The 22,579-nt window shown below is 44.3% G+C and overlaps 1 protein-coding gene across 1 annotated transcript in view; it reads left to right on the forward strand.

Moving 5' to 3' along the window:
- CIB4 (calcium and integrin binding family member 4) overlaps positions 1 to 22,579 on the forward strand; it is a 51,264-nt gene that overhangs the window by 24,294 nt on the left and 4,391 nt on the right. Inside the window, exon 4 of the mRNA XM_057743028.1 lies at positions 14,560 to 14,701. Coding sequence (XP_057599011.1) covers positions 14,560 to 14,701 — 142 coding nt within the window. The remainder of the gene's footprint in view (positions 1 to 14,559; positions 14,702 to 22,579) is intronic.

Genomic DNA, 22,579 nt, shown 5'->3' on the forward strand with positions numbered 1-22,579 from the left:
ATCCTAGTAACTCCATAAAACAGCAAAGCTAGAGGATTGAACTAGGCAGTCATTCATTCAACAATAGCACTTTATTTGGTGCTCTGGGAGAAGTGGTTTCCATCAGAAGGGCTAAGGCGGTAAATGGAAACATTTCCTAAATAAATCTGGCAGCAATTGGAAGAGGGACGTTAGAGGGAAAACAGTTAAAGGACATGCTTATAGGAGAGACAGTTTGTCACAGGTGGAATTGACTGTGAGCGATGAGAGAGTAGGAGAGGGAGGCCCACGTGGGTTGGGGTGCTGGAAGTTGCCTGCCTCTGCAGGGCCAGGTCACAGCCTGGTGGTGGTGGGGCAGTGGAGGGAAGTTAGAGGGAGCAGAAGGAAGCTTTGTGAGATGTCTCTGTAAAACATATGTTTTCAGGCTGGATGTTTGCCCTGGGGTGAGGCTAGAGGTTGCCTGCGCTGTATACTCCCACCCCCGTCTTTGCTGGGTGGGAGGCTGTGTCCTGAAAGGGACAGTACGGGGTGGGGGAGGGGCATAGACAGCATCTGATGTCATGTCTCTGCCATTTATTAGCATTTATTAGCACTGTGACTTTGACCAGGTCACTTAGTACCTGGGCAGCTTACTGCTAAGGCACAGATTCTTGGGCCTGGTCCCTAGAGGTCCTGCCTCAAAGGCGCTGGTGGGTTAAGGAAGGTGAGTTTCGATTAAAGCTCCCTGTGGGACTCAGACACACAGCTGGTGTGTTAGCTTCTCTGTGATTCGCTTTTGTCAGCTGCAAAATGAGGTTATGCTAAGGTTGGCACTCAATAGGTTAGCCCTCTTCCTGCCCTTCTTCTCACCAGAGCTGCTCCCCTTTGAGTTCCCTGGAGATTTCACTTGGAGGTAATGTCTCTGGCTGCAGTCAGCAGCTGTCCCTGCAGGCACCCATGGGAGCCAAAACTAACATGTCTGTGCCCATCAGCAGGCAGGGTCAGCTACTGGCAACATGTTGGCCCAGGTAACAGCTTTACTTGGGAGCTTAACATTTACAGCTCTGCCAGTCTCTGGGGGTGCTGGTGATGCAGATGGGGGGACAGTGAAGTTGGGTGGAGGGATTACTAATGATAAAGTTTATTGGGGGCCTGACAGTACCAGGTGCCTTGCAGATATGATCTCATTTGATCCCCGTAAAACCCCATGAGCAAAGTTATGATTCTGCCCATTTTACAGATGAGGAAAGGGGGAGGCTCAGTGATCTGCCCAAGTTCACACAGCTTGTCTTGTTATTCCTGTTACCCAGGAACGTAAATATTATTCGGTGTATTGTAAGACACTGTAGAGTTGATCTCAAGCTGTTAACATGCTGAGATAGAAACGTGCATAAACACGTCTCTGCAATATGAGTAAGTTTGTGTCTCCTGTAACAGGTTTGATAAATAAGTGAGGGGACAATTGGTCTTTTGCTTTTCTTTTTCTTTTTTCTTTTCCTTTTTTTGCTTAGGCAAGTTACACTATTGAAAAATTGAGATCATATACGCCCTCTAAAGCTGCAAGATACCAGAACCTTGTAGATGTCAAATAAAAAGTTATGACTTTCAGACTGACTCCAGAGGCTCTGCCCCTTCCACTCCCCACCTCAAGCTTCCTACAGCACGATGCCAGGCCCCCGGGCCACCCCCCAAAACTCAGGTCTGCAGTCCCCTGAGCCCCTCCAGGCTAGCAGGTGGCTCTTCCAGAAGGATCCCTTGGGGCAGTGGCAGGTAACTGTGGGCCTAGAAAGAGAAGAGAGGCTGGTGAGGTGGGTCTGAGCCAGGTTCAGGCCATGTGGTCCCGTGGATGTTTAATAATATGTAACATTTTTTACTGCCTTTCTCCCCGATTTGTTCCATTAACGATCCACCTCCAGCTGCCGGCAGGACACATCCTCAGCCTGTCCCTGCCAACCCATCTGTCACCAGGAGACAGATCCCTTATGGGTCTCTCTGTTTTTAGACTTGGGGAAGGTTGAACATCTGAAACACAGAGACTGTCCCTTTCTTATAAACAGCTAGCGGAAAGGATGCCTCAGGGCTTGGCCAACAGAGGGAGTACATTCACCCGAATTTCTCATGCCCTGTGCTCCCTGCCCCCCACTTCCCTGAAATGAAAATGCCAGGCTTCTCTCCACCTGGTGAAGATGACACAGGCCAACCTGGGCCTTTAAGGATTCAAGGTCCAGGTTAAGCCCCACTCTTGCCCTCTGCTACTGAACAATTTTTATCTCTCTGGAGACCCCAGGGCAGCCTGGAAGGGGAGGAGACAGCTGGGGGTGGTGGGTGGGGGGGGGGGCATGGAGAAGGAAGGGGAGGCCCTGCTGCCTTGCTTTGTTCCCTACCTTCCCCTCCTCCCCCCAACAGCATCTCCTGCTGTTGTACCACATCGCTCCCTGCCTGGTCTGGCCTTGCTCCTGCTCTGTCTCTGTCTCCTGGCTGGTTTCTCCTTCCCAGCCCTTTGTTGGTGCCACCTCCCAGCAGCACTAGCTTGTCCTAGCTCTTGTCCTTTCACTCTGCTTGTACTTGATTCAGACCTTCTCCTACCCTGCCTGTGTCTCCAGCGCCTAGGCTGAGTCCCATGGAGGACAGAGGTGGCGTCTCCAGCATTTTGCGGGCCCCAGGACCTGGTTCAGAGCCTGGCACACAGTAACTCACCTATGCATTTGTTACCATGTCTTGAAGTTCAGGCCACGAACCTACATCTCATCCCTAGCTGAGGAAGCCACATCCTTCAGTCCCACTGGTTTGTCCTCTGAGCTACTGCCAACTGGCAGGGGCATGGGACTCAGGGTAATGCCTCTGACCCTGCCTGCTCTGTGTGTGCAGAAATGTGATTTTGAGAATTTTCTTGGAAAAAAATTGCATGCCCAGTGGAGCTGAGTAGCACTGTAGACAAAGCATTGACTTAGGAGTTTAAGTCCTCCTCCTCTGGGCTTTAGTTTCCTCTCTTTGTAAAACATAATGGTCATATCTATCCTGCCACCTGCCTGCAAGATAGTCACAGTCTAACCCAACACCTTGCACACTCACGTTGGGGGTGAGAACTGACTGAATGACTCCAACTCAACACTGCCACCATCTGGTAGAGTTACTCTAGTGCTGAAGGGTGACTCAGTTCCCACCCAGAACTAGGAATTCCTCCTGGGTAACAGGGTTAAGGAAGAGAAAACTTCCAGTTCAGCCCAGAAGCTCCATCCACCTATGACTTCCAAGCCATTGCTCCTGGTGACAAGCTCATTCATTTCCTAAGGGGCAGCCACGTCCCAGGTAGCACAGGATTACAATGGGATCCATCATCCACCAGCTGATAGACCTGGAATTCCTATCCCTCTCTCTTTTCCCCCAGTGACCAACTCCCACCAATACGTGAGGGACCTTTTTTTTTCAATTTAAATAAATATTTAAGTCCTTTCTTTTTTAATAGAAGCACTTAATGCTGTTCATTTTCCTGTACACACTGCTTTCACTGAATTCCACAAATTTTAATAGGTTGTGTTTTCATTTTTATTTAGTTCAAATTGTTTTGTAATTTCCCTTGTGACCTCTTTGACTTTGAGGATTTCCGAAGTATCTTTCTGTTATTGATTTCTAATTTAATTTTGTTGTGGTCAGAGCATATCTTGTGTGATTTAAATCCTCTGAACTTTATTGAGACTGGCTTTAAAACCCAGAATATGGTCTATCTTGGTAAATGTTCCAACTGTACTTGAAAAAAGCGTGTGCACTCCTGTGCTGGGTGAAGCGCTCTATCAAATGCCGAGTAAATCAAGTTGGTTGATAGTCTTTTTAAGTCTTTTATATTCTTAACGTTTTTTTGTGTGTGTATTGTTCTATCAGTTACTGACAGAGGGATGTTGAAGTTTCCAGCTATGTACCTGGATTTGGCTCTTTGAAAAGGATTTAAAATGAGAAAAAAGGTCTTTTATATTTACTCAGGTATGTGTCACTTCTGGTGTCCTTCATTCCTTTGTGTAAATCCAAGTTTCCTTCTGATATTTTCTTCTCCCTGAAGGACTTCTTTTCGTATTTTTATAGCTCTGGTCTGCTGCTGATGAATTCTCTCAGCTTTTGTTTGCTGGGAGAAGAAGAAAGTCTTTCACCTTTGGGTTTGAAAGCTATTTTTACTGGGTATAGAATAATTGGATGAGAGCCTTTTTCTTGCTCTCATGTCTTTTGGCTTGCTTAGTTTCTGACAACAAATGTAGAGTCATTTTATCTTTGTTCCTATATGTGTATGTGTCCTCTCCCCCCACACTACTCCCAAATTTATTTCTCTTAATTGCTGGTTTTTAGCAATTTGATTATGCTGTGTTATCATGTGGTTTTCTTCAAGTTTCTTCTGCTCAGGTTCTGCTGAACTTCTCGAATCTATGGATTTATCATTTTTGCTCATCATGCTTTCCTCTACCTTCTGGGATATATATAGCATATTTGTAATTGTTTTAATGCTTGCACCTGCTTATGCCATCATTAGTGTCATTTCTGGGTCTGTTTCTATTAATTAATTTTTCTACAGGTTGTGGGTCTTATTTTTCTACTTTTTTTGCATGATCGCTGATTTTTTGTTAGACTCTCAACATTGTAAATTTTATATTGTTACGTGCTTAATGTTGTTGTATTCATTTAAATGTTATCAGATTTTGTTCTTGGATGCAGTCTTGCTACCTAAAATGAGTTTAATCCTTTCAAGGCTTGCTTTCAAGGTTTATTAAGGAAAATACTGCATACCTTTCTTATGTAATCGTGGGACACATCAAAACTAATAATAAATTAAAATTGGTGGAACACTACTAACTAAATTACAAACCTTAATTGGATTTCACCAGTTTCCTTACAGATTAAAGATCTAAGCGAATCTTTAATCTGCTCCAGTATCCACTCCAGGATGCTACGTTATATTTGGTCTTCCTGTCTCCTTAGTCTCTTCTGATCTGTGACATTTCCTCAGTCTTGCCTTTCATGATTTTTCGGAGAGTGCTGGCCAGGTATTTTTGTAGAACCTCCCTCAATTTGGGTCTTTCAGATGTGTTCTCTTGCTTAGGCTGGGGTTATGGATTTATGCAACCAATACCACAGAAATGAAGTACCCTTCTCATCACATCACATCACATCAGGGGACACATAATATCAATAGAATCAATTACCAGTGATGTTAACCTTCATTACTTAGATAAGGTGATGTTTCCAGGTTTCTCCACTGTAAAGTCACTTAGCAAACAGAGCTAGAAAATATATGTGTATTATAGTAACCTGTGTATACTACACACCAATATTTATTTCTATACCTATGTATCTATGTATTTATCTATCATCATCTATCACCTATCTATCTATCTAATCTATCATCTATATCTATCTATCTATCAACTATCTATTATCTATCATCTATCTATGTCTATCTATCATCTATCTATCATCTATCTATCTATCATCTATCTATCTATCTATCTATCTATCTAATCTATCATCTATGTCTATCTATCATCTATCATCTATCTATCATCTATCATCTATCATCTATCTATCATCTATCTATCTATCTGTCTAGCATCTATCCATCCATCTAGATACCCATGAAATCCTGCTGATGTCTCTGACTAATCTAGCACTACATCTAGCCTCCCTCTCTTGCTTATTTGTAACATTTTTGTGTGACAATAAAAAACTTGGCTCCTATAATCTGTTATTTATTTATCTATTTGTTTAACCTCACTATCCACGTAGCTTCGGAACTGCTTAACCCATACCCCTGCGAGAAACAAATTTGCCATCCAGAGTACAGTGTTAGTTTATAGTTTTTTTTTTAAGCTCTTTATTGGAATATAATTGCTTTACACAGTTGTGCTGGTTTTCGCTGTACAACAGAGTGAATCAGCTGTATTTATACATATATCCCCATATCCCCTCCCTCCTGTGACTCCTTCCCACCCTCCCTATCTCACCCCTCTAAATCATCACCCATCATCAAGCTGATCTCCCTGTGTTACGCAGCAGCTTCCCACTAGCTGTCTAGTTTACATTTGGTGGTGTATATATGTCAGTGCTGCTCTCTCACTTCATCCCAGCTTCCCCTCACAATACCCAGTCGAAACACCATTTTCCGAAGTTACTCGGTTGGTTCCTCTTTCCCAATTACTTTCAGTGAGGTTTCGTCATATATTTCTATATAGTTACTTTGATTTGTCATGGTCTACATTTCATCCTGGGTTCACTAGCATCCTGGGTTTTTAATTCTTTTAATTTTTTAACTTGCATCCAGTAAACTTCACTCATTGTCATTTACAATTCTATGGATTTAACAAATGCATAGAGGTGTGGATCCGCCATCACAGCTCCACCGTACAGAACAGTTCCATCACCCTAAACATTTCCTTGTGAGGCTTCATTGTGGTTAACTCCTTCCCCCTCCCCCAACCACTGGCAACCTCCCAGATGTTTTCCATCCAGAAGGTCATACAAATGAGCTCATACAATATGTAGTCTTGGACCTGACTTTTTTTTTTAATATAAATTTATTTATTTATTTGTATTGGCTGCAATGGGTCTTCATTGCTGCGTGCGGGCTTTCTCTAGTTGCAGAGAGCGGGGGTGCTACTCTTCATTGCAGTGCGTGGGCTTCTCTTGTTGCAGAGCATGGGCTCTAGGCACACAGGCTTCAGTAGTTGTGGCACATGGGTTCAGTAGTTGTGGCTTATGAGCCCTAGAGCGCAGGCTCAGTAGTTGTGGCGCACAGGCTTGGTTGCTCCGAGGCATGTGGGATCTTCCCGGACCAGAACTCGAACCCATGTACCCTGCATTGGCAGGCGGATTCTTAACCACTGCACCACCAGGGAAGTCCTGGACCTGACTTCTTTTACTTGGCAAAATGCACTTAAGAATCGTCCACATTGTTGCATGAATTTACTTACTGCTGAGAAGTATTCCATTGTATGGACGTGCCAGTGTTTGTTTATCCATTCACCTGTTGAAGTACATACTGATTGTTGTGGCTTGCCTTTTCACTTTCATAATGATGCCTTTTGAACAACATACATTCTCAATTTAAATATATTCCAACTTATGAAATTTTTGTCTCGTAATTAGTGCTTTTTGTGTATTGTTAAAGGATCTTTGCCTTAAGATTATGAAAGTGTTGTCCTATGCTTTCACCTAAAAGCTTTTTTTTATTGGTTTTCCACACTGGATCTCTGATCAACCTTAGGATTGATTTTTGTGTGTGGTGTGAGGTAGGATTGAAGATTCCTTTCTTCCCTGTACGGATATACATGAAACCCAACACCACTTGAAAAAACTTTCCTTTCCCCTATTCCATTGCAACGTGACCTTTGTCACACATCAGGCAGCCATATACGTATGGGTCTGTTTCTGGAATTTCTATAAGGCCATTGGTCTGTCTGTCTATCCTTGCACCAGTACCGCACAGTATTGATTACGAAAGCTTTAGCAAGGTCTTGATATCTAGTAGTATAAGTACTTCAGCCTTGTTCCTCTTCTTTAGGATTGTCTTGGCTGTTCTTGACCCTTTGTATTTCTATACAAAGTTTAGAATCAGCTTGTCAATTTCCACAAAAAACATCAGCTGGAAGACTTTAACTAGAAACACATTACCTCTGCAGGTATTTTGAGCAGAATCAATATTTTAATAACATTGAGGCTTCCAATCTAAAAATATGATATATCTGAGGGAAGTTCTTAAAATGCAAAAGATTTTGTTGCACCCTTCTCCTGGGACACGGGGTCTGCTCACCCAATCTTGCACAGCTATGAGGGGTCTTTCAAGCAGGACTTCTCCCAGTGAGAGTCTACTCCAGTAACCTAAAGGGCTCTCCTCAAGACCTAGGAGGGAAAAAAAAAAAAAAGAAAGACCTAGGAGGGGCTGGCTTCTTGTACAGATACTTTCATCCACTCATTTCCTTGATAGATGCTTTATATCTGTTTAAAATTTTTAAAATAGGAACATTAATCATATTTTTAAAAGAGTTGGTAGCAGACAAAATGAACAAAAAATAAAGCATTATTTAAAAAAAACCAAACACTAAAAATTAAGAAAATTTAATTAGCAGTGAGAAATAGTAAATGAATAAATACTGTTGGATCCTTATTTTTAAAAAATGAGATCTTGGGACTTCCTAGGTGGTGCAGTGGTGAAGAATCCGCCTGCCATTGCAGGGGACACGGGTTCCATCCCTGCCCCAGGAAGATCCCACATGCCGCAGAGCAACTAAGCCCATGCACCACAACTATTTAAAAAAAAAAAAAAAGAGAGAGAGAGATCTTAAAAATCAAACTGCATCAGTGATGTCATTATTGAGTCACTAGCGTATTTTTGTGTGAATTTTTTCCAGCTACTATAAAGAGCCCTATTTGACTGTGTGCTGGCTGGAGAAATGGTGAGGAGATATTTCTAAGCGAAGTCCAAATATTTTCTCTCTGACTTTCATCTTCAAATCAAATCTCTTGTTCAATAACTTTGAGAAGACCTTTTTCAAAAAACTTCATTTTTTTTCGCAGGGATTAAAATTTTTTATTTACAAACTGTAGTTTCTGTTCCCCAAAAAATCCCCAGCGTTTGGGGTTTATTTTCACCTTCTTTAGTTGTGTCACGCCTAGACGGGGATTGTGCTACCGTTACTGTATCAATTTCTCTACTGACATGTTTAGATTCCCTTGTTCAGAGCGCCTTCATGCTAGCGTATATGTTATTCTTGAAATGGGAGCGTTACTTTGTCAATTGTCCTCCTCCTCTGGAGGACGGAAGACTTCTAAATGAGTGTGGAGTTTTATGCAGACTATAACTCTCTGGATGGGTCCCAAACTTATTGATTCAGATTTCAGATTGCTAGAGTGATAGCAACAAAAATCTGGAACACAGTAAACCGGAACTATGCTCTTTAACGAGCCTCACTCCCCCTCCTGCCTCTTCCCAGCCGTTCTTCTGTCTGCTGGTGGCTGGGCTGGACCAGAGGACTGTGGCTGAGCTGGCACTTGGCTCAGGGTGGAGAGATGGGAGAGGCACGGAGGCAGCCTCCCCGGGCCCTTAGCAACTCTCCCTGCAGCACCGTCAGCATCCCTCTGCAGGGAGCTGCATGTGTACCAGGGATACCTCATCATCGGGGCCAGTCTGTGCCCTGGGATCTCCCTCTGGGAAGGGATGGGTCAGGGAACCTGGGGCGAGGGAAGCTGCTACTGTTGGGCCAGAGACGGGCTCGGGACACTCCTCCGACAGGTGTCTGCCAGGCCTCACAGAGAATTATACCAGTCACCCCGGCCTCCAAGGCCCGGACACAGCTCTGGTGACCCAGCCCTAGCCCTGTGGGCAACACCTGCCCTGCTCCTCACTCTGGTTCCTGCACTATTCCCCAGCCTGCAGCCCCATACTGCCTTCCCCTTCAGCGTCTGCTCCTGTCACCCTAGAGCTCTCAGAAGCTGGGGGCCACTTCTTTAACTTCAATCCGGGCTCCAGTTTTGCAATTCTTGTCAAAAAAAATGTTTTTCAGGTCATATGCTTGGCCTCATCATCACCTTTCTCTTTTGATATTCATGTAGCATAAGGCACTGTGGTGGGAACAGTACCAGGCAGACTCTGAAGATCTGGGTCCTAGGTGGGCTCTCCTACTTCCTTGCTGAATGACCTTGGGCAAGTCATCCCTCCCTCCCCCACCTCCACCCTCGCCCAGGGCCTCATTTCCACATCTGTGATATGAGGGGGTTCATCTAGATCAGAGACCTCCAGACATTTTTTTTCCTAATGTTTTTATGTATGAATGTATTTATTTATTTATTATTTATTTATTTATCTACCTATTTATTTATTTTGGCTGTGTTGGGTCTTGGTTGCTTTCCCTAGTTGCAGCAAGCAGGGGCTACTCTTTGTTGCAGTGCATGGGCTTCTCATTGCAGTGGCTTCTCTTGTTGCAGAGCACTGGCTCTAGGCCCACGGGGTTCAGTAGTTGTGGCTCGCGGGCTCTAGAGCACAGGCTTAGTAGTTGTGGCGCACAGGCTTAGTTGCTCTGCGGCATGTGGGATCTTCCTGGACCAGGGATCGAACCTGTGTCCCCTGCATTGGCAGGCAGATTCTCAACCACTGTGCCACCAGAGACGTCCCCCTCCAGACATTTTTGATCATGTATCCCCAGCAATAAAAGAATACGGAGCAGGCACCCATGACATGCATACCTTCACTTAGGAATTCTATACCTTTACTGCAATACTAATATGTTATGAAATAAATTGCAAAATAAGTTAAAAGTTAAAGATTACATAAAATATTTTTTAAAATAAATTCTCCTTCATTTTATATAACAAAATTTCTTCCTTTCACAATTTTATTGTTTGCTTATAATTAATAACAACAATGTCAGGGAAAGCCATATGATGGGATATGCTTTATTTCTCTTTGAAATCTTGCTTTCACCCTTTGAGAGAGAGCCGTGTAGAAGTCTGGTCTAGCTGAGTTTGTCTTCAATGGTTGTTGAAGAGATGTATCTTTGGCTATATTAAATTATGGTACTCATTTTCAATCCCATCCACAAAGTAAAGGCTTTTGATTGAAATTAAGCTAGTAGATGTCCATCTTCTGTTACATTAGTCAGCAGCTCTTACAAAATAATTGGAAAGCATTGCATTTTTGTATTTTTAACAAATGGACTCAGAATTCACGCTTCATTTGGACCATTTTCAAACAGATTAGAAACATCTGCTTCTAATATTTTCAGATATGCAGATAGAAGCATCTTTATAGGTGAGATCACGTTTCCAACAATAAAAATCTCATTTTCAAAACATTCTCTCCAAAGCATGACTTTCTTTGGAAAAGCAAATACTTTCTCACTCATTTTAACAAGTCACCTTTACCTTGAAGAGTCAGAAGAATTTGAGTTCATATTTCGGTGGATATCTCCGAGGTACCAGACTGCCAACAGCCACTTGTCATCATCAAAAGCTCAGCAAATTTAGAACTCTTGTCTTTTCATACAAAAATAAATCCTCTTTAAGTCTGATGGCTATTTTAAGTGCTCTGTCAATAGGTAACCAGCAAACCTCCATGCAGTTCAAAAGATTTTCATAGTCACTTCCTTCTGATTGCAAATCATTTTATAAGTTTTACTATATTTGAAACTCAAAAAAAAAAAAAAAACTTAATCACATCAATGCATCCTACAGCACTCGTGTACTTCTGGATTTAAGTTCTTGACTACAGTAGCCTGAAGGAAATTCTGCAGGGAGTAGTTACACATGTATCAATATACTTACACACTTACCCAGAATCCATTTTCATCAGGAAGCAGCCACTCCATCAGTGATTACACTCAGACAAATTTTCCCATCAGTGGTGTCTTTATTAAGGAAGTAATATGCTCTTTCCTTTAGTGGCTCACAGAAATGTGGTTCTTCACGTGTTTCATTATTGAGACAGAATCTAGGAAAACCATGTTAGAAACAGCTGTACTTTTCTTCAACTATTTAGCAAATTTTCCACAGTGTGAAATTTGTTCTAATGCATATTTCTGTACACCTTCAGCAAGATTTTCTCTGCATTTTCCCACAGAATCTGTGGTCACCATGTTGTGTTCAAACAGCTGGCTTCCCAATCTCTATGAAACAAGGGGCATGTGTGTGTGTGTGTGTGTGTGTGTGTAGATGGATAACAGTCACGTGACATTGGAGTGAATTGACTTCCCTGCAATTATTCTCCCCACCCCCTCACTCCCAGCAAAGCCAAGTGATGGGGGTGGCCCCCAGGGAAGGGAAGATTGGTATCTCATTCCCTGGTTGGATAGATGCTTAGGCAGTGAGCTTGTTGATCTGCCTTGCACCTGTCTGAGTGCAGGAAAAGAGAATTGGAGCTGGGACTTCTCGTTATGTCTGATTGGATTCTCATTGTTTCTTCTTCATAGAGAAGAACTCGCATTTTAAGTACGAGAGGTATCTGCCCTGACAGCTTCTTGTTCACTTGCATTTGCATTATAAGCACTATCTTCAATTGTGGTTTCCTTGCAGGAATCTTGTTAAGCCACCTATCCATTTGTGAGAGTTAATGTAGTTAAAATTTGGCAAAGTAGTCTGTACAGCCACTTAGCTAAGTGCATGTGACCTGAAATGCATCACAGTAGATAGCTCTTATCAGGATTCATTTGAGGCAGGCAAACCTAGCTTTTCTAGGGGACATGGAGGTGAAAGGATGGAGGAAACAGGAGTTAGTTTGGAAGATCTAGCACGGCAGCCCGGATTCTCCTGGACACCCTGGCCACTCCTAAAACATATATAAGTATATATATATGAGATTAATCTTGTCACCTGAGAATCTTATTTACAATGCAGATTCCTAGAGGTATTGGTTTACTAAGGCTGCCATAACAAAGTATCACAACTGTGTAGATTAAACAACAGAAATTTACTGTCTCACAGTTCTGGAGGCTGGAGGCCTGAGATCAAGGTGTCTGCAGGGTTGGTTCCTTCTGAGGGCTGTGAGGAAGAATCTTTTCCAGGTCTCTCTTTTCCATGCCTCTCTCCTAGCTTCTGGTAGTTTTCTGGCAATCTTTGGCATTCCTTGGCTTCCACGTGTGTCACCCCCATATCTGCTTTCATCTTCACATAGAGTCCTCCCTGAGTGTGTGTCTCTGTGTCCAATTTTCCCCTTTTATAAGGACACCATTCATATTAGATCTGGGCCCCACCCTACTTCATATGCCCTCATCTTAACTAATCACGTCTACAACAACTCTATTTCCAAGTGAGGCCATATTCTGAGGTACTGGGGGTCAGGACGTCAACATATAAATTTGGGGGGAGACACAATTCAATCCATAATGCTGGGTTACACCCCAGACCTTCTAAATCAGCATCTCTGAGAGTGGGAGTTACAGTTCATGTTTTTAAGAAGGACCTCAGGTAACTTGTATGCTCACTAATGTCTGAGAACTACACAGTCACGTGAGGTGACTCAGAATGTCCTCCCTCCCACCTCCAATATATAGGAACATCAAATAAAATTAAACCATAGATTGTAATATTGTAGCTGAGTTCAAAAGAAATGAAAGAGAAATCTTCATGACCCCAAAATGGAGACATCAAAACCAGAGAGCAAAGTATTGACTGAAGCTAGGGCAGCCCTAAGCAGTGATAAACAAGGACGTGGGCCCAGAGAGGCTGGGGCTGGGGTTCAGCGAGGGAGCTGATAGGGCTGTGTGTGCGGTGGAACTAGTCCTTTTGCACGAAGCTTGGAGCCTTGAAGAGCTACCTTGTCAGTGAAAGGGGACTAGAAAAATCGACTAAAGATGTGTTTCAACTAAGCAAAAATTTGCAAGATTGAGGAACTGCCGTGTGAATGTGCAGAATCAAATAGCTTTCTTAGCTGAGATGCATCTAAGGAAAGGGAATTTTGGTTGGTGGGAAGGGAGGGATCAGGGGTCCTTTGGGAATACCAGAGCAAAGCTGGCCTCTGGTAAGGCCTGCCAGCAGGCAGGGTAAGCTTAGCGCAGGCATGGGCTGGGCCCCTGAGCAATTACTGGCCAAGGAGTCCTAGTAGGTGGGGGTGGATTAGAGACTCAGAAAGCAGGAGGAGGAGGATGCCAAAGATCAACCTGCTTTTTTAAAGTATTTCCAAGCTTGTTCTATGACTTTAACTCTCATTAGACCTGCCCATCCCTTCCAACCTACAGCCCATCCCACCTGCCCTTTCCTGGGCGCTGGAGGGAGAGTAGCAAGGTGGCTTTAGTGAGCTGCCTCTGAGCTGGTTGAGAAGTAGCTGGGGTGTTTGCTTAGAACCTTGTGGTGCCAGCTCAAAAGGACCCTCTCATGAATGACCCTGGCCAGGTGCAGTTTAGGGGAAATCAGAGTTCCTAAAATCACATGACTTTTACTCATTTGGGACCCAAATTTGAGAACTAGTTGTTTTAAAAATGAAAACTACTATGCAAATTATAATATCTGTAGAAGTTTTATAACAACTTGCAGCTACCATCTGTTGAGTATTATTTATTAGTCATTGTGCAACTTTAAACCTGTCCTATTTAATCCTCACAACAAACATATTAAGTAGGTATAGCATTATCCCACCCTATTTTGTGGATGAGAAATCTTAGGCTCTGGAGATTATGTAAAATAATCACTAGTAAATAGTGAAGCCAGGACTTAAACCTCAGTCTGTCTGACTTCTACATTAATATGTTGGTAGTAGGTAACTCTGGAAAGTGAATTATAAACTACTTTTATCCCATTTTTAATACTTTGAAGGGGGTATTTTCCATATTTTACATACAAAATTCATAAGCATAAAAAAGAATAAAACAACCAACAATGAGCCTTTGGAAGGTACATGCAGGAGGAGATGACACTAGGGAGAGATGATATTAAGCATAGTCCTTCATCCCGGGTACCCTTCATCCTGTCCATGGTCCTGGGTCATTGACCCAACATCTACTCCAGTATTTAGGTTGTTGCTATTGTTTTCGTCTCAAACCCAAGACACTGTGCTTCTAATAGATTAACAAGACCCAGGGAGGCATGAACCTGACATTGATAAGGCTCCTTCCTCTTCCTCCTCCTCCCCACCCACAGGTCAACCCTTTCAGAGACCGAATCTGCAGAGTTTTCTCCCACAATGATGTATTTTCCTTCGAGGATGTGCTGAGCATGGCATCTGTGTTCAGTGAGCAGGCCTGTCCCAGCTTGAAGATCGAGTATGCCTTCCGCATCTATGGTGGGTGCTGCGGGGATTGAGTGGTGAGACAAGCATCGTAGAGTAAATACCACACCTGGAATCCATCAACATCAATGCATTGATGTGAAGATGTTAGTTGGGGTTTACTTGAGTATTTGTGGGTATTATGCTTCTCAAGTACTGTAGTTTTTTTTTTAATGGTTGAGAAGTACCACTCTAACGGATTGATGATTTCCCCTCCATGCCATCGGAGGCAAGTGGAGTCACTGGTGTTGATATTTCATAGTGGTGTGGGCAGGCCAGAGAGAGAGAGAGAGAGAGAGAAAGAGGACAATGTGTGGGTATGAAGGAGTTATGCTTATTTTGAAGACGTTAAGAGATTTAAATACTAAGACTAGTTCAGCCACTAAATAGCTGAGAAATCTTGGACAAGTCATTTTACCTTATAGGGCCTCAGTTTCTTCATCTTAAAAATGAGGGGGTTGAGAGAGATCATCTCTGAGGTCCTATGACATTTTTTGTCTCTGATCTTGTCTGGGAGCCATAAGGCTCTGCTAAAGTTCTGCTCTTCAGCAGCCTCATGAACACGTAGCACATCCAGGATGCCTGAAATTCTCAAAAGGGTCCAAAAGGAAAGAAACAAAGCCTTTAAACAGACCACATGCAAGGCTTCAAGCTCATCATGACAGCTCCTTGGCCCAAAGGACTTGTACATTTAGGCTTGTATAGTTTGGCATCTGACCTGCATTCCTCTTCTACCAGCTCCCCTCTGTCTCCACACGGTGGACACCATGTTATTCTTGCCTCACCCAAGTGGACTCGCATAGAATGGAGTGGATGGGATTTTAAGCCAGAAGGATCTATGAAGGCTCAGAGTTCTCACCTCTCCTGTAAAAAGGGCTTAATGATATTTTTGTATCTGATATGTCCTCAGGCTTAATATCTAGTAAACTCATATGAAATCTCAGTTTGCCCTACAGAGAAAAGCTAAGTGCCTATCATACTGTCACTTCTGCAGATAGCAACTATAAACTCTAAACAAAATATAAAAATCAACTACCTGATGGCACTGGATAGCTGCCAGAAGCAGAGAGTTGACACTTGAAAAAAGGAAATGGTACTGAATTGTTCCCCTGACCCTTTTAGTTTTTTACTTTTTTAACCTGAAGGTGAGCTTCAGTAATGGCATCATGCAGGACTGATAGAAACCTTGATCTCTTTTTGACTTGAAGAATCAGAGAGTTTGGGGGACTTTTCCCTTCAAAAGTGAAAAGAAGCATGAGGCCATGAAAGAATGCCAGAGGAAGGGAGCCAAATTTTGTGTAAAAACTGTGCACAAATCTCATTCTGACCTCTAAACCATACATACCAGGGCAGACTCAAAGCAGCTCGGGTAAGGATAAAAAGTGAACGGAGATTTGAGCTGCCACTGCATTTTAACAAGGTCCCTGTGTGACAGGGCTTGCAGTTTAAGGCCAAACAATTACCCACTAGAATCAAAAATTCAGCACTCTCTGGAAGAATATAATAGAATCCAGAGTTTCCACATAATGCATTTATAATGGCTAAGATACAATACAAAGTTGTTCAATATATTAAAATTTTTTAAATGAAAAATGTTGCATTCTCAAGAATAGGGACTCCTCTGACATGATCCAGATGTTGGAATTAGCTGATGAGTATCTTCAAACAGTTATTGTAATCACGCCCAATGATGTAAAAGAAAATATGCTCTTAATAAATGAAAAGATAGCAATTCTCAGCAGAAAAATAGAAACTATAAGAAAGAATCAAATGGAAAACACAGAACTCAAAAACAAAATATCTGAAATGAAAATCCACTGGATGGGCTTAGCAGGAGAATTAAGATGACAGAGGAAGGAGTCAGTAAACCTGAAGATAGATCAACAGAAATAGAATCTAATCTGAAGAACAGGGAGAAAAAAATATGAAGAGACAAAAGGAAAAGAGCCTGAGGGACACGTTGGACAATAGGAAGGTCTCACATGTATTCAACTGGAGTCTCAGAAGGAAAGGACAGAATGAACAGGGCAGAAAAGATATTTGAAGAAATAATGAGCCCAAATGTCCTAAACTGGATATGGCACATTTATAGTGAACTTCAAGCAGGGTGAGTACAAATGAAATCACATACCCCAATTTGGTTGGCTTAGTAGTCCCCACCCCCATCTACTAGTCTTCCTCCTTCCTTCCTTAAGTAGTCCTCCTTACCCCAAGTATTTTGGGGAGACCCCAGGCAATTTCCAAGGTATCCAAGGCATTCTAGTTCACAGGCTGTGCTACTTTCTACTCTCTGTCAGGCTCTTCACTGCAGAGCACTTGCTCTGCTATCTCTAGCCTCTTCCATCACCTGTCATTACTCTACTGGATGGGGTAACTCTTCTGGGTGGAAAATGCTGGCCCAGGCTAGGTGCTCTTGTCTTAGCCAAGGGTCTTCAGGTTGTAAGAAACAGGAATTTACTTGTGTAAAAGGCAACAGGTGAAAAGCAGCCGTGTATTAGTTTTCCATTGCTATGTAATAAGTTACCACCAACTTACTTTAGATGACACATAATTATAATCTCACAATTTCTGTGGGTTAGGAGTCTGGGCACAGCGTAATCAGGTCCTCATCTTAGCGTTTCACAAGGCAGCAATCAAGGTTTTGGCTGGGCTGCATTGTCACCTGGAGAATGCTTGATGGGGGGAGAATCCACTTACAAGCTCACTCCAGTTATTGGCAGAATTCATTTCCTTGAGTCTACAGAACGTAGAGCTCTGGCTGCTCGCTGGCTATTGGCTGGAGGCTACCCTCAGTTTCCAGAGGGTGACCTGTGCTCCTCAACACATGGGCCTTCCAACATGGCCACTGACTTCTTCAAAGACAGCTAGGGAGTCTCTTGAGTCACTCTACTGGCAATATAACATATTGTCATCAGAAAACGACATCTCTGTTGCCAAATTCTATTGCTTAGAAGTAAGTCCCCACCCACGCTAGAGGGGTGTGTCGATTATCCACAAACATGAACGCCAAGAGGTGCAGATCATGGAGGGAGGAGGGCACTAGAGTTTGTCCACCATAAGCAGGGGGGAGCCCATGGTAGAAGTGAAGCAGGCCCCCCACAAGGGCCTAGGATGCAGCTGGAAAGTGGTCAGCAAGCAAGGTAGCTACTTTCTCCTTTTCTCTCTGTGGCTGCCTGGTCTCTCATCTCTGCTTCTCTCTATGTACCTTCTCTTTCTGCAGATCTGGTTTTTATGCCTCTGTGTCTATGGGCTAAAGATGACTACCCTGGCCTCCACGTGGCTTTCAGGCTTCATTCTGACTGACCGGCCACAAGCATCTCTGTTTCTCACTCCCATTTTCTCAGGAGATGCTGATTGGCTCAGCCAAACCAGGGATCCAGCTCCCCCTGGGTTAGGTGACCAATCAACCACAACCAGGAAGAAGCAGAGTCACGTAAACAAACATGGCTCCAGCAGCCAGCCACTGGGGGTGGAGACACTGCTCAGAGACGGCAAAGTGTACGCTGGGCAAATGTTCCAAAAGATGTCTGCCTCAGCTGTCTTTCCACAGTTTCTAGAGCTAAACAAAAAAAACCCCACTCAAACCTTCAAGGAACTAGAAGTGTAGCAGATTCTCTTGCTGCTCAAGACAGGGGAGCTCAATTGTGTTCAGTTCAGAAAGTGGGGTGTGCCTTCCCTCCTGAAAGATCAGACAGGGTCCTCAGGTCACATCAAGGAGCAGACGCTCCCTGCCGCCCACACTGTCCCTGTATCTTCCTCCCCGCCCTCTCTCCAGAGCCCCCTCAGGCAGTTTCCTTCCTCCTTGAGCTCAAGAACAAAAAAGCCTTCATGCAAATCAGCGGCGCAAATAGATGCCTAGGGACTCATAAACTCCAAGGTTTCATCAGCTAGACTCAGGCAAATCTGAATTCTCTTTGGGCTCAGAAGATCTGTTACCTCACAGAGCTGTCAGCAGGATTGGAGATGGGATGCGTGAATCTCTGAGCCTGGTGCCTGGCCTGTGATGGCTGTTCTATAAATTGAGTGGTAGTGGTAGCAGTGAAGGAAGGAGAGGAGGAATAAAAAGAAGGCAAAGGAGAAGGAGAAAGAAAGGAGAGGATGGTGATGGTGATGGTGACGGTCTTGGTGATTGTTTTTAGCCAAAGTCTGAAGACCTCACTCAATGTTCTAACCCCTCGTTACGCCAAGTGTGGCCTGGGTACCGGCAGCATCGGCATTGCCAGAGAGCACGCTAGAAATGTAGCATCTCAGGCCTCAACTTCCACTTACTGAATCAGAATCTACCTTTTAACAAGACCCCCAAGGACTTTCCTGACTGTCCAGTGGTTAAGACTTCGCCTTCCAGGACTTCCCTGGTGGCGCTGTGCTTAAGAATCCGCCTGCCAATGCAGGGGACACAGGTTTGCCCCCTGGTCCAGGAAGATCCCACATGCTGAGGAGCAACTAAGCCTGTGCACCACAACTACTGAGCCCGTGTACTGCAACTACTGAAGCCCATGCACCTAGAGCCTGTGCTCCACAGCAAGAGAAGCTACCACAATGAGAAGCCCGCACACCGCAGCGAAGAGTAGCCCCTGCTTGCTGCAACTAGAGAAAGCCTGCATGCAGCAACAAAGACCCAATGTAGCAACTAACTAACTAAATAAATAAATAGACTTTGCCTTCCAATGCAGGGGGTGCAGTTTCAATCCCTCATCAGGGAGCTGAGAGCCCACGTGCCTCGGGGCCAAAACACCAAAACATAAAAAACCCGGAAGCAATATTGTAACAAATTCAATGAAGACTTCGAAAATGGTCCACATCAAAAAAATCTTTAAAAAAACACACAAAAAAACAAGACCCCCCCAGATGGTTTCTCTGCACCTTAAAGTTTCAGAAGCATGACTCTCACCCACCCATTCTCTAACACGGCTGTACACTGGGATTACCAGGGGAGTTTTTAAGACCTATGGTTGCTTGGGTCCCAGATGCACTGATGTGATGTCATGGTATTGGGTGTGCCCTGGTTAGCGGGCTTTTGTAAAGCTCCCTGGGTAATTCTAAAGTGCAGCAGAGTTTTAGAAATACTGCTCTGACCTACTGCATCAGTTAGGATTGCACTCAATTATGTGTAAGAGCGTCCCTGTTTAAAAAAAAAACAAAACAATCCTGGATTCAGGCAGTCCAGAGCTGAGGTAATGGCTCCAGGAAGGAGCCAAGGGCCCTGGCTCCTTCAAGCCTCCTAATCTCCCATCTTTAATGGGACTGTGGTCCTCAGAGTCACAAGATGTTTTCTGTGCCTATAGGCATCTCGTCATTTGGGGCAGGAAGGAAAAGGGATGGGAGACGGGATAAGGACAAAATGGACGTTCAAAGGCACAGATGAAGTCTACTCTTCTTTACCAAACTCTCTTGGAAGCGCCACCCAGCAACTTTGGCCATAACTTCATGGGCCTGAACTGTGTTACATGGTCACGTATAGGCACAAGGGAGATTGGAAGGTTGAGTGTTTTAAGCTGGACATGGTGTCATCGTGAACAAAAATTGCAATTCTGTTATGAAGAAGAAAGGGGTGAATGGCTCTTGGTCAAGTCCAGCAGGCCAGCCATACCTACCCAAGACATACCTACTGGGCTCCAGTTCCTGTTTTGAGGGACCCTCCTGGCCTCCAGCTGGTCAAAGCCCCTCTCTCAGCACCTCTGGGGAGACTTTCTACCTGCCAGAGACCAGCATCCCAGCCCTGCTTTCCTGCTCCAGTCAGCCCACGCTTCCACCAGATGTCAACTACCTTCAGGCAGGTGCCAGAGCACCAGTGGTGGATCTTCCCAAACCTTCCCAGGATCTGACACAGGGACAGATGTTAGTGGCTGGGAGAGGCAAGGAGCAACCTCAGCCCCCACTGTCCCGGGTGGTGAAAGCCCGCCTTACCCCACTCAGTCAAACGAGCTAATGTTTGTGAAAGTACTTTGTAAATTGCAAGGAGTAACATGACGGGGAGATTGGGATGATATTGGTCACAGGGTTTTGGGGGGACCTGAGAGCTGAGCCCACCAGCTCTCTAATCTCCCTCATTGCTGGGAAACAGCAAGAACAACCCCCCCCCCCCCCACCCTGGGGTAGCCAAGGACGCAGGTCGTGAGGCTGCTGAGGCCACATGGGCTGGCCAGCAGCCTAGAGCACCCAGCCCCCAGCCCTTTCCCAGGCTGTTCTGCCCTTGTACCCCCAAAGGAGGGGAACTGTCCAGGACTACATTTTACTCCAGCAAATTATCCTGTTTTCAGATGGCTTGGGACCAAAGCCACATCGCTTTGCTGCAGTCTCTGCATATGGGAGCTGGGCCAGCAGGATGCCTGGGACACTGAGGGGTCACAGGGAGAGGCTGCAGAGCTTCTCACCAGCAGTGCAATGTCACTGCGGGGACCCACTCCCTCCAGTCCCAGTGCTGGCGCCCCTGCCCCCCTCCACCAGCTCTGATCCCTTACCCATGGTGTGTCCTAGCAGAGCTGTGAAGGGAGAGCTCACATGAACATCTTGCGTCTTAGCCTCCAGTCTCTATGGCTGATCAACATTCAGCCAGGGGAGAGCCACCTGCTCTAGGACTGAGGTGCTTTGTTGTACCTTCCACATCCATACCCTTCCTTGATGAACAGAGACAAAAGTCTTGGCCCTACCACTGAAGTATCCAGTGATATCAGCAAACTCATTCCTCCACTCGGCCTACTATAGCTCTAGCTCTCATTCTCAATGTGGAATATTACACAGTTTCTAAGGTTTGCATTTTTTGTATTTAACCATCAAGTGATATACATTTGAGCCTCTCCTGTAACAAATAAGCATCTTCTATATCCCAAACTCCAGGCCAGATTACTTCCATGTGTTTTCTTATTTAACTTTCACAGCAACCCTCTGGAAGTACTGTTATTACCCATTTTACAGATGAGGAAACTGAGGCTCAGATCATGAATTAAAATTAAATTTGGTGGCAAATGACAGGGAATCCCAAGTGGCTTACCCAAGATAGCTTCCAAGATCACTGGAAGCTCCATGTTTTTTTTTTTTTCTCTAATACAGAGAATTCTAGTTGTCCATGGCGATTCTGCAATGTCATTTCCATTCCCCTCATTGTCTCAAAGGACCACACCTTCTCTTTAAAGACATTCCCATAAGTTGCCTGCCCCTCTTCTGCTCACATCTTATTGGCCAGAAGTTAGTCACATGGCCACACCTAGAAGCAAAAGAGGCTGGGAAAGGTAGTGCTCACCTAGGAAAGGTGGTCATATGCCCAGGTAAAAATCAGGCATTTTATTATAATAAAAGAGTTATGCGTGATTAAGAGCATAGACCGACCATAGGGTCAGACTTCCTGGAATTACTCTTGTTTCCATCACTAACCAATGTGTTACCTCACGTGGTTCACTCATTCACTCACTCAACAAATATTCATTGAGCAGCTGCTCTGTTCCAGGCACTGTTCTTGGAGCCAGGGATACAGTAACCAAAAGATAAAACTTTCTGCCCTTGTGGAATTTACATTCTAGTAGAGAGAAATAAATGAGCTGATAAGTGAAACATATAGTGTGTTAGGTGGTATTTGGTGTTGGGAGAAAAGTGAAGCAGGAAAAGGGACAGGAAGTGTAATTTAAAACAGGTGCTGAGCAGTGCCCTGAGGGGAATCTGGCATTTGAATAAAGACCCAAAGGATCTCTGGGGTGAGTGTTTTCCAGGGAGGCAGTACCTCAGTGCAAAGGCCCTGAGGCAGGAGCATGCCTGGCCCAATGGAGGAATAGCCAAGAGGCAGAGTGAGGGCAGGGAGGACCTCAGGGATCATGGTCAGGATGGGGCTGTCCTCTGGCTAAGATGGGAGGCCATGAACCATGAACAGGACCACTCTTTCTGCTGACTGGAGAAGGGGGC

This window comes from Hippopotamus amphibius, chromosome 7 (assembly GCF_030028045.1).
Source record: "Hippopotamus amphibius kiboko isolate mHipAmp2 chromosome 7, mHipAmp2.hap2, whole genome shotgun sequence".
NCBI classification, from domain to species: domain Eukaryota; kingdom Metazoa; phylum Chordata; class Mammalia; order Artiodactyla; family Hippopotamidae; genus Hippopotamus; species Hippopotamus amphibius.